The sequence below is a fragment of the Notolepis coatsorum genome, assembly GCF_963971535.1.
Source record: "Notolepis coatsorum genome assembly, chromosome: 10".
Classification (NCBI taxonomy): domain Eukaryota; kingdom Metazoa; phylum Chordata; class Actinopteri; order Aulopiformes; family Paralepididae; genus Notolepis; species Notolepis coatsorum.
The window spans coordinates 41244122-41256621 of record NC_140174.1 but is presented as its reverse complement, the minus strand read 5'-3'; the positions used below and the strand labels follow the sequence as shown (position 1 = coordinate 41256621).

At 50.3% G+C, this 12500-nt stretch overlaps 2 protein-coding genes across 2 annotated transcripts in view; one reads left to right on the top strand and one right to left on the bottom strand.

The window, feature by feature from the left end:
- insyn2a (inhibitory synaptic factor 2A) overlaps positions 1-2102 on the top strand; it is a gene marked incomplete at both ends in the record, with an annotated part of 39952 nt that extends 37850 nt beyond the window's left edge. Inside the window, one exon of the mRNA XM_084323668.1 lies at positions 1919-2102. Coding sequence (XP_084179794.1) covers positions 1919-2102 — 184 coding nt within the window. The remainder of the gene's footprint in view (positions 1-1918) is intronic.
- Positions 1-12500, bottom strand: part of dock1 (dedicator of cytokinesis 1) — a gene marked incomplete at its 5' end in the record, with an annotated part of 602016 nt that overhangs the window by 306583 nt on the left and 282933 nt on the right. The gene's annotated exons all lie outside the window — the stretch shown is intronic.

Genomic DNA, 12500 nt, shown 5'->3' with positions numbered 1-12500 from the left:
GTTGCAGTTAGGAATGGGAGGATGTGGGGCGGTCAGGTGGCGTAACGGAGATTGCGTTAGTCACCAAACCCCGGAGCGGCTAGATTCGCCTGTTCGAATCCAGCTCACAGCTCCGGGGTTGTCACCAGCTTGGCTGGCCGTTCACACTAATACAATTGGCAGTATTAGAGGGTGGGAGAAGCTGGCGGGGTGGGTCCGGGTCGTTGTAAACAGCGACTCCTACAGTTCGGTCGGGGCGCCTGCTAAGCGCGGATAGGACTTGAGTGGGATAGTGTGATCCTTCCACACGCTACGCCCTCTCAATGAGAATCCGCGCTGCAAGGTGAAAAGAAGCGGTTGATTGGCTGGACGTGTGTGTTGGAGGAAGCACGTGATAGCCTCCACTCTCCCAGACCGACTGTGGGGGGTAAGTGCGCAGCGACCAGGAAGGGGATTGGGAATTGGCATAACGACTAACATTGGGATGGGAGAAAATCGGAGGAAAATGGAGGGGGAAAAATATCAATAAAAAAAAAAGGAATGGGAGGATGTCTGGTGCTATGGAGGAGTGGGGAGGCTATCTGATCCAGCTGGCATGTAGTTGGACGGTTCGACGTTACCAGTGTCAGGGTCTCAGCTTCTGTAATGGGAGCGAAAGATGACAGTGAAGGATGAGGTTGCAGCCTGCTTTTGTATATAAGAATTTGTTCTTAATTGCTTGCCTGGATAAATAAAGGTTAAATAAAAATAAAAATGAGGTTCTCGATTCAGTATTTGGAATGGGTGGGGGTTAGGAGAAGGAGCTGCGGATGTTCTCCACTTTTTCCTCAAAGAAGATCGCAAAGTCTTTGGCAGAGAGAGATGAGGGGCCGGGGAGGGGGTGGGTGAGGAGGGAGGACATGGTAACATGCAGTTTGCGAAGGTTCTTCTCAGAACAGAGGCCTCGATCCTATGGTGAAAGAAAGAAAATTTGGCAGTAGTAATGGTTTTGGAGAATGTTAACAAGAGGTTGTGATATGTGGCGATGTCAGCAGTGAGGCGTGACTTTCTATACTTCCTCTCAGCCACTCTCAGGACCTGTCATAACTATCACCAGTAATAGACCGTGTCAAGGCACTTGCAGATGGAGCAGCAATTCTATAAATAATATCACCATAGTCTAACACTGCTTCAACTTGCTTCAACAATCCTTTTTCTGCTCCACACAGGAAATCAATTGATAAAGAACTACATTTTCTGTCTCAATTTGGAGACAAGATCATCAATATATTTCAATGAGAAATTTTCGTTAAGCCAAGCCAAGGTATTTATATCAAGAAACCCTCTCAATTTTAAAACCACTCACAGTGGATATAGACACACTATCATAATCTATGATTCTGGCCCTAGAAAACAACATGAATTTTGTCTTGGATACCACCGACAGTATGTCCACTATCATGTTGTACAGAGAGCTGTGTAGTATCACCCTCCCGTGTGCAGAAAGTGTACCTTTATAGTGGATGTAATATTTCAGGACAGTGATGGAAACCAATTAAAATTAAATACAGTACTTGTCGTTGCCCGATGTGAAACATATTCAAGGGTTCAGGTCCTTGTCCTGCTGTCAGCCTACGTGCAACATTTATTACAAATCGGCCCTGTAGTTTGCGAGATTAGCTGTGGACACACACACGTACACAGACACGACCAAACATACAGTATAATCTCTCCCCGGGCGTATCACCTGAGATCACAGTCACGTCTACTAGTCTAGGCAAGATGGTTTTAATATCTGCAGTAATATAATAGGATGAACTAGAATTGGAGGAAATGTGGAGCTAAATGTTCTCTCCCTCTCCTCCCTCTCTCTCCTCTCTCCTCCCTCTCCTCTCTCTCTCCTCTCTTCTCTCTCTCTCTCCTCTCTTCTCTCTCTCTCCTCTCTCTCTCTCTGCTGCAGCGTGGAGCTGGACTTCAAGCAGCAGGAGGACAAGCTGCAGCCATTGATGAAGAGGCTGTATCCCATGGAGGACTCCCGCTTCTCCCCCCTGCCTTACCCCCAGGAGGCCTTCACCTCCACCCCCAAACGCAAGTCCAAATCTGACTCCAAGAAGCATGGCCGCTGGAAACTTTGGTTCCTGTGAGAGGACACACAGGACCCGGTCCCCTCTCCATGCCCAGGATTTATTTACCTGTTATTCATCAGCTCCTTTTGTCGGGGGTCACAAACACAATCCAGTTGGCTTTTCTTTCCCTTTTCCCCGCTAACTAACGGAGACGGAGAGCAGAGCTCCACCCTCTCGGAGACTGACCTCCACGGACTGGGAGGACGCCAGGATCTGTCTCGGAAGAACAAGCCTAGTGTCCCATGGGAACCATTTTAAATTATGTCACGCTTACCAAACAAAAAATGCTTACCAAACAACAACAAAAACAACAACAAAAATACACGTACAAAAAAAGGTTTGGAAACGTTATTTTGAACTGATTTCTTGAAGCGGCGCGTGAAATTACACAGCAGTGACTTGTGTTGGAGTTCAGCAAGCTGTGGAGAAAAATTTCCGTCTATTTCCGTATATTTTTCTAGCTCAAGTCTACTGGAGCCCTATTCAATTATTTATCGGTTCTGCGACTGTCTCAATCACAATCCTGTTCACCTGGTGGAACTTTATTTGTCTTCGGGAGGTCGACGACTCAAGCATGACGCTCCTCTTTCCCGAGAAACCCATCGACGGCATATCAGCGCACCGGCAAAGCACAAGTAACCCTGTTCAGGACCGTTTGTCTCCAGAATATGAAGACTATTTTGACGATTCTCTTAACATACGTAGATCACATGGCGACAATGAACACGTGGAGGCTATGACCACGGCCAAGAGACCTGAAGGACAATGGGGTCATAGAGAGATTTATTGGAACTCTATGACTGAATTTCTATCCATCTATATAAAAAGAAAATCTCCTTGGAATTAGCAGACTTTGAAGTGAAGGAATGAATGAATGAATAAATAAATACGTAAATAAATAACACTTATTTTCATATAAACATTTGCAGAATTAGGCATCAATGTACTTTTTTCTATATAAATATATTAACTTATATCTCACTTTAAGGTTTATTGGAATATATTTATTTGAGCTACAGTGAAAGGAACTGACTATGGGGGAATACTACATTACAAAAGGAAGTAAAAAGATTTTGAATTATATTTCCCTTTTCATGGGTCTTATTGTGTTATCCTCCTCACAGTGCATTCGGTCAGTGACAAACAAAAGACACTACACAATCCAGAGTCCATAACATTAATTAATTATTATTATTATCATTTAACACATCAGAAATCTCCTTCTCAACACAGTGACAGTGGCGGGCGGTCAGGGAGGCAGCTGTGATTGTATTCCTACAGTACAGAACATGCTGCATTAGCTCCAGTACTAAAACCAAGCAAGGTGGCCTGAAATGTGCCAGTAACCGGCGGCTTTTAACGGCACGTGGGTCGCGGGCCCCCGCAGCCTTGCATGCTTTTTACAGCCCTGGGACATTCACAGGATATTTTCTAGCTTTTTCTAGCATTTCTTCTTCTTATTCTTCAAAAAATAAATAAGAAAATAGCTTTTTTTAATACTACCCTTCGCCCCCTTGGCTCCCGTCCATCCAGATTGTAAAATTAATACTCATACAGTTCAGCCCACGCAGGGGTTTCGTTTAAGTGACTATCTACAGACAAAAAAAGAAAAAAGATTATTTATATAACATTGTACAGCATCGAACAGGGCTAATAACATTTTAACAAGTGGGAGAGCAGCCAATATCTTAAAGAGGAAAACGACATCAAGTTAACAGAGCCTGCAAGGGCATATGCCGATAGTCACACTCGAAGCCAAAAACACTGCCCGAGCGAGGGAGGGACATGTGCCAAAGCGCTTTTTACGAGGGGCAGAAAAACCCATCCTTCGCTACAGACACAATGAAACACAACACAATGTCCTACTAGGTATTACTGGTTACATGACCTTTAACCTTCACAAGCTCTTACGCACCGCTTTCCGCTGGCTACGTGGGTCTCATCGACACTCCCGACACTCGTTATCTCCTATAATGGGAGGGTTGGATTCTTCAAATAGTTGTACTGTAGCATAAAGAGAGAACTAGATGTTTATCTGTACCTTAAAGAAGTGCAATTGATTTACTATGTGCAATACTGTGTATTTTATACTGTTTTTAAAAAAATGACAAAAAAAATTAAAAATAAACTGAAGGTATTTAATATATAAAATAAAATATAAAAGAAATTTAAATAAAATGGAAGTCTGCAGTGGTCCGAGTATCAGTTTTGTCAGTTTTGTGCCTGGGGTTGCTTAAAGCGCACTTCACCAAAAAACGATGCACATTTATTTCGCATATAATCTCACGCACATCCAAAAACTCTAAACAGTTTTGCACACATTAATTTAGATCGACAATTATTATGAGAGTAAATTAGTTTGAATATGGCCGCCAGTGATGTCATGGGAGACACTGAATCATTGTGTTAATCACAGCACCATCATTTATCACCAAATGATAAGGTAGCAGTCCCTATAAGACAAGGTATTGCTACTTTCTTTAATGTACAGTACATCATTTCATGGACACAATGATGCAATGTCCCTGATGACATCACTGGTGGCCATATTCAAACTAATTTACTCTCAATAACAGTCAAACTAAATGATTGTGTGCAAAACGGTTTAGAGTTTTTTTTTGTGTGTGAGATTATATGCTTAACCTCTTAACAGGCAGGTAGAAAATTTTCTTTTCTTGAACTTGAGGACTGCATACTTTTTTTGCAAAGCTTACTGTAGCTTTATAATTTATACTTGGTTTGAAAGATAACATTCTGAAGTTACGAATGCAAAAATGAATAACATACTAAAATGTTTCTTTAGTGGTTGCAAGATTCCATATTCCATTATTCCAGCATAGAGCTATGAGCTGGAAAACACTGCTGTGTTGCAGTGGGGCGCTGAGGGAGGAGGAGAGCTGTGTTGCAGTGGGGCGCTGAGACGAGGACAGAGGAGAGCTGTGTTGCAGTGAGGCGCTGAGGGACGAGGACAGAGGAGAGCTGTGTTGCAGTGGGGCGCTGAGACGAGGACAGAGGAGAGCTGTGTTGCAGTGGGGCGCTGAGACGAGGACAGAGGAGAGCTGTGTTGCAGTGAGGCGCTGAGGGAGGAGGACAGAGGAGAGCTGTGTTGCAGTGAGGCGCTGAGGGACGAGGACAGAGGAGAGCTGTGTTGCAGTGGGGCGCTGAGGGACGAGGACAGAGGAGAGCTGTGTTGCAGTGAGGCGCTGAGGGACGAGGACAGAGGAGAGCTGTGTTGCAGTGAGGCGCTGAGGGACGAGGACAGAGGAGAGCTGTGTTGCAGTGGGGCGCTGAGACGAGGACAGAGGAGAGCTGTGTTGCAGTGGGGCGCTGAGGGACGAGGACAGAGGAGAGCTGTGTTGCAGTGAGGCGCTGAGGGACGAGGACAGAGGAGAGCTGTGTTGCAGTGGGGCGCTGAGACGAGGACAGAGGAGAGCTGTGTTGCAGTGAGGCGCTGAGGGACGAGGACAGAGGAGAGCTGTGTTGCAGTGGGGCGCTGAGACGAGGACAGAGGAGAGCTGTGTTGCAGTGGGGCGCTGAGGGAGGAGGACAGAGGAGAGCTGTGTTGCAGTGAGGCGCTGAGGGACGAGGACAGAGGAGAGCTGTGTTGCAGTGAGGCGCTGAGGGAGGAGGACAGAGGAGAGCTGTGTTGCAGTGGGGCGCTGAGGGAGGAGGACAGAGGAGAGCTGTGTTGCAGTGAGGCGCTGAGGGACGAGGACAGAGGAGAGCTGTGTTGCAGTGGGGCGCTGAGACGAGGACAGAGGAGAGCTGTGTTGCAGTGGGGCGCTGAGGGACGAGGACAGAGGAGAGCTGTGTTGCAGTGGGGCGCTGAGGGAGGAGGACAGAGGAGAGCTGTGTTGCAGTGAGGCGCTGAGGGACGAGGACAGAGGAGAGCTGTGTTGCAGTGGGGCGCTGAGACGAGGACAGAGGAGAGCTGTGTTGCAGTGGGGCGCTGAGGGACGAGGACAGAGGAGAGCTGTGTTGCAGTGAGGCGCTGAGGGACGAGGACAGAGGAGAGCTGTGTTGCAGTGGGGCGCTGAGACGAGGACAGAGGAGAGCTGTGTTGCAGTGAGGCGCTGAGGGACGAGGACAGAGGAGAGCTGTGTTGCAGTGGGGCGCTGAGACGAGGACAGAGGAGAGCTGTGTTGCAGTGAGGCGCTGAGGGACGAGGACAGAGGAGAGCTGTGTTGCAGTGAGGCGCTGAGGGAGGAGGACAGAGGAGAGCTGTGTTGCAGTGGGGCGCTGAGACGAAGGAGAGCTGTGTTGCAGTGGGGCGCTGAGACGAGGACAGAGGAGAGCTGTGTTGCAGTGGGGCGCTGAGGGAGGAGGACAGAGGAGAGCTGTGTTGCAGTGGGGCGCTGAGACGAGGACAGAGGAGAGCTGTGTTGCAGTGGGGCGCTGAGGGACGAGGACAGAGGAGAGCTGTGTTGCAGTGGGGCGCTGAGGGACGAGGACAGAGGAGAGCTGTGTTGCAGTGGGGCGCTGAGGGACGAGGACAGAGGAGAGCTGTGTTGCAGTGAGGCGCTGAGGGAGGAGGACAGAGGAGAGCTGTGTTGCAGTGGGGCGCTGAGACGAGGACAGAGGAGAGCTGTGTTGCAGTGGGGCGCTGAGGGACGAGGACAGAGGAGAGCTGTGTTGCAGTGAGGCGCTGAGACGAGGACAGAGGAGAGCTGTGTTGCAGTGGGGCGCTGAGGGAGGAGGAGAGCTGTGTTGCAGTGGGGCGCTGAGGGACGAGGACAGAGGAGAGCTGTGTTGCAGTGAGGCGCTGAGACGAGGACAGAGGAGAGCTGTGTTGCAGTGGGGCGCTGAGGGACGAGGACAGAGGAGAGCTGTGTTGCAGTGGGGCGCTGAGACGAGGACAGAGGAGAGCTGTGTTGCAGTGGGGCGCTGAGACGAGGACAGAGGAGAGCTGTGTTGCAGTGGGGCGCTGAGACGAGGACAGAGGAGAGCTGTGTTGCAGTGAGGCGCTGAGACGAGGACAGAGGAGAGCTGTGTTGCAGTGAGGCGCTGAGAGACGAGGACAGAGGAGAGCTGTGTTGCAGTGGGGCGCTGAGGGACGAGGACAGAGGAGAGCTGTGTTGCAGTGAGGCGCTGAGACGAGGACAGAGGAGAGCTGTGTTGCAGTGGGGCGCTGAGACGAGGACAGAGGAGAGCTGTGTTGCAGTGGGGCGCTGAGGGACGAGGACAGAGGAGAGCTGTGTTGCAGTGGGGCGCTGAGACGAGGACAGAGGAGAGCTGTGTTGCAGTGGGGCGCTGAGACGAGGACAGAGGAGAGCTGTGTTGCAGTGGGGCGCTGAGGGAGGAGGACAGAGGAGAGCTGTGTTGCAGTGGGGCGCTGAGACGAGGACAGAGGAGAGCTGTGTTGCAGTGGGGCGCTGAGACGAGGACAGAGGAGAGCTGTGTTGCAGTGAGGCGCTGAGACGAGGACAGAGGAGAGCTGTGTTGCAGTGAGGCGCTGAGAGACGAGGACAGAGGAGAGCTGTGTTGCAGTGGGGCGCTGAGGGACGAGGACAGAGGAGAGCTGTGTTGCAGTGAGGCGCTGAGGGAGGAGGACAGAGGAGAGCTGTGTTGCAGTGAGGCGCTGAGGGATGAGGACAGAGGAGAGCTGTGTTGCAGTGAGGCGCTGAGACGAGGACAGAGGAGAGCTGTGTTGCAGTGAGGCGCTGAGGGACGAGGAGAGCTGTGTTGCAGTAAGGCGCTGAGACGAGGACAGAGGAGAGCTGTGTTGCAGTGGGGCGCTGAGGGACGAGGAGAGCTGTGTTGCAGTGGGGCGCTGAGACGAGGACAGAGGAGAGCTGTGTTGCAGTGGGGCGCTGAGGGACGAGGACAGAGGAGAGCTGTGTTGCAGTGGGGCGCTGAGACGAGGACAGAGGAGAGCTGTGTTGCAGTGGGGCGCTGAGACGAGGACAGAGGAGAGCTGTGTTGCAGTGGGGCGCTGAGACGAGGACAGAGGAGAGCTGTGTTGCAGTGGGGCGCTGAGGGACGAGGACAGAGGAGAGCTGTGTTGCAGTGGGGCGCTGAGGGACGAGGACAGAGGAGAGCTGTGTTGCAGTGGGGCGCTGAGACGAGGACAGAGGAGAGCTGTGTTGCAGTGGGGCGCTGAGGGACGAGGACAGAGGAGAGCTGTGTTGCAGTGGGGCGCTGAGGGAGGAGGACAGAGGAGAGCTGTGTTGCAGTGAGGCGCTGAGACGAGGACAGAGGAGAGCTGTGTTGCAGTGAGGCGCTGAGGGAGGAGGAGAGCTGTGTTGCAGTGGGGCGCTGAGGGACGAGGACAGAGGAGAGCTGTGTTGCAGTGAGGCGCTGAGACGAGGAGGACAGAGGAGAGCTGTGTTGCAGTGGGGCGCTGAGACGAGGACAGAGGAGAGCTGTGTTGCAGTGGGGCGCTGAGGGACGAGGAGAGCTGTGTTGCAGTGGGGCGCTGAGACGAGGACAGAGGAGAGCTGTGTTGCAGTGGGGCGCTGAGGGACGAGGACAGAGGAGAGCTGTGTTGCAGTGGGGCGCTGAGGGACGAGGACAGAGGAGAGCTGTGTTGCAGTGGGGCGCTGAGGGACGAGGACAGAGGAGAGCTGTGTTGCAGTGAGGCGCTGAGACGAGGACAGAGGAGAGCTGTGTTGCAGTGGGGCGCTGAGACGAGGACAGAGGAGAGCTGTGTTGCAGTGAGGCGCTGAGACGAGGACAGAGGAGAGCTGTGTTGCAGTGAGGCGCTGAGACGAGGACAGAGGAGAGCTGTGTTGCAGTGAGGCGCTGAGGGAGGAGGACAGAGGAGAGCTGTGTTGCAGTGGGGCGCTGAGGGAGGAGGAGAGCTGTGTTGCAGTGGGGCGCTGAGGGACGAGGACAGAGGAGAGCTGTGTTGCAGTGAGGCGCTGAGGGACGAGGACAGAGGAGAGCTGTGTTGCAGTGGGGCGCTGAGGGACGAGGACAGAGGAGAGCTGTGTTGCAGTGGGGCGCTGAGGGACGAGGACAGAGGAGAGCTGTGTTGCAGTGGGGCGCTGAGACGAGGACAGAACACAAGCAGGGGATCAGCAGCAGTGAAGCCTCTACAACAGAAACCGGCCTCAGAAGCTTCAGATCCATGGCTTAAAAGTCAGACATAGAGCACAGCGCTGATAGCTGATAGCGCTTCTCACAGGGTCAATAAACCTGAGAGGACATTCAGAGTCAATGTTTCAGTGTGTGTGGGGGGGGGGGGGGGGGGGGGGGGGGGGGGGTGGCGAGCCAGAGGCTGAGTGATAAGTGTGCTTTCAGGGGCATTATGATGCAGTGCCATATCTCACTATGCTCCTTTTCCATAAGCACTCCTGCCAGCCATAGAGAGAGAGAGAGAGAGAGAGAGAGAGAGAGAGAGAGAGAGAGAGAGAGAGAGAACAGAGAGAGAGAACAGAGAGAGAGAGAGAGAGAGAGAGAGAGAGACAGTCAGAGAGTCAGAGAAAGAGGGAGAAAGCCAGAGAAACAGCAAGAGAGAGAGAGAGAGAGAGAGAGAGAGAGGTGGCCGGAGAGATATATAGGAAGGAAGAGAGATAGAGAGAGAGACAGAAATGGTCAGAGAGATATATAGGGTAGAAAGAGAGCCAGCGAGAGAACGCCAGAGCCAGAGAAACAGCAAGAGAGCCAGACAGACAGACAGACAGACAGACAGACAGAGAGAGAGAGAGAGAGAGAGAGAGAGAGAGAGAGAGAGAGAGAGAGAGAGAGAGAGAGAGAGAGAGAGAGAGAGAGAGAGAGAGCACTGGATACAGACAGCACTGCGTTGGCTGGTCAGCGACTGCATGCAGCACAGCACCAGCTCCCAGGTCTGTCAGCCCCGCACTGGCAATCAATAACACAGAGGCTGCTCTGTATCCCCCGATGAGGCCGTGTGGCTCTAACAGGCGCATCGCTGCCGTGACAACCTACACCAAAACTGACACCCCTGCAGCTCGTCACTGTGGCGGTTCTCACCGGCAAATGCTTTAAAAAGAACTACTCGTTCAAAATACAAAAAAAAAATCAGTTTCACCAAAACCTAAAATCAGCTATTATTTTAAATCACAGACTACAGATGAATACAGGGGAATAAACAATATTGAAAAACAAAAACAATGCTACTGATTTGATCAGCATGTAGTAGCCAGCAGCAACTCTAGGGGGCGGGGGGGACTATCCAAAAAACACATCGAATATGCAATTGACATATCAAAGGTCCATTCTAGCGGGCAAATCACTGCCACCACTGCTGAGCAAATATGAGCAAATAATATGACCAAAAAGGAAATAAATAACAGTTTGATTAGTAGTCAATTTAGAGGAAACATTTCAAGCTATAGTCATAATTTAAACCAGTTGGGGCTGTTGTATTTAGCATGTAAATGCAAAACATTTCTCTGAGAGAGTAGCTTCCTGGTATTACCACCTCTGACTGGAGTGGACACATGTTTCTAGTCCAACGAGAACCATGGTTGGCTTCATGATAATGTTTGGCCAATGTTTTGTGGTTTAGCACCACAGCTCAGCTCAGTCTGCTGGGTACCCAGTGATATCATCCGCCGCATGCTGATTGGACAGCTACAGTATATGCCACTTCTACCAGCCTTAACTGGGTCTCATAGCTGTTAAAAATTCAGCCCTGTCTTATTGATCATTAAATAATGATTTGTGGGCCTACTTTAAATGCAACTCTTAAGTGCAGCTCTCGCTTCCCTCTCCCCCCCTCTCTCTCTCTCTCTCTCTCTCTCCCTCCCTCTCCCTCTTTCCCTCTTTGAGTGACGATTTCTCTCAGGGAACAAAATTGTCTCGAGAAAGCGGCTTTCAGCGGGTGCACGTCAAGGCAATTTTCAAGGGGCAAAGGAAAGCTGCCAAGGGAACGATCAAGGTAGTGAGGGAGGTATTTTCTTCCCATGGAAATTGACTGGCAGCTTTAGTCATCATGTAAATGAATTCACAGTCGTTAGAGGAAGCACTGCTCTCACAAAAGAAGAGTCACAGCACTCTCGGTAAAACAAGGCTTTGATACGACCTCAGACTACGCGGGTACCAGCCGCTCCATTCCAGTGAGCTCGCTTTGGACGGGCAGCGCGGCTGACAAAAGCCAGAGGGGTCGAGAGAATAAGATGAGCCTGTCTATAGGAGAAAGGAGGAGGGCAGGAGGGGAGACACGGCAGATGTGTACAAAGTAGGCACTTTGACGAGAGACTGCAGGAAGAGGAGCTGAGCATCAGAGCAGAGAGCCGTCATCTGTCAGTAGCCCTTTTCACACAGAATTCACTGACGATGTCTGCCTGCTGCTTTGACTATTTCAGTTCTTGTGGCATTTTTCTAGCTAAGTTTTAACGTTGAAGTGAACGGGCACTTCCTCATCAAACTCGACCAACATGGCGGCATAGTGAATAAGGCTCCAACACACCTAAACTGCAGGGCGCTGCCAACATGGATGCACTTAATATATAATAGACCAGAATGGAAACCTAAAACGAAATAAATAGGAATGTACCATGTACCTGGAGTACATGTTTAAAATAGCACTTAACCCTTTCACTGCCACACGACAGAAGGTTAACCCTTTACTATCACACAACCGACGGTCGGGCTGTCGTGTGGCAGTGAAAGGGTTAACAGTATGTCTATTGTCGCAGTGAAAGGGTTAACCATTTTTGTAGTGCAGCAGTGAAAGGGTTAAGGGAGGGGAGCTGTGGAAGTACTACATTTCTGAATAGAATATATTTATTTATGAAGTACATTTTACATATACCCCAAATGTGTCCATTTAACCCATCCTAACTATTTAGGCGCAGTGGGCAGCCACAATCCAGCACCCAGGGACCAAGTCCAGTTCTAATGGCAGTGCCTTGGGCAAGAATCCCATCGCAACAAAAACTAGAGAGAGGGAGAAAGAGTGAGAGATAGAGAAGAGAGATAGAGAAGAAATAGAGAAAGTTCAGAACCCCCCGCAATCCAATGTCACCTCTCGCTATGTCATAAAAAAGCTATAGATAATAGAAATAGAAGAGTATTAGGAAATTAATTATCATTCAATAAGTCCTATCTTAGGAGAGAGAGAGAGACGGAGAGAGATCACATAGACTACATTATACTATACTACATGATCAGTGTGTGATGACCCTGGGTACCACTGCCTTGTTATTAATCCCATTCAGCCGGCTCTGTGACTCTGTGCTAATAACAGCAGATAACCCTCCATTAAAAAGGAGGTACTGATGGTGTTTCCCGCTGCTCCAAGATGGGAGAGTGATGTTAAAAGGACGGGGACACACACACACACACACACACACACACACACACACACACACACACACACACACACACACACACACACACACACACACACACACACACACACACACACACACACACACACACACACACACACACACACACACACACACACACACACACACACACACACACACACACACACACACACAC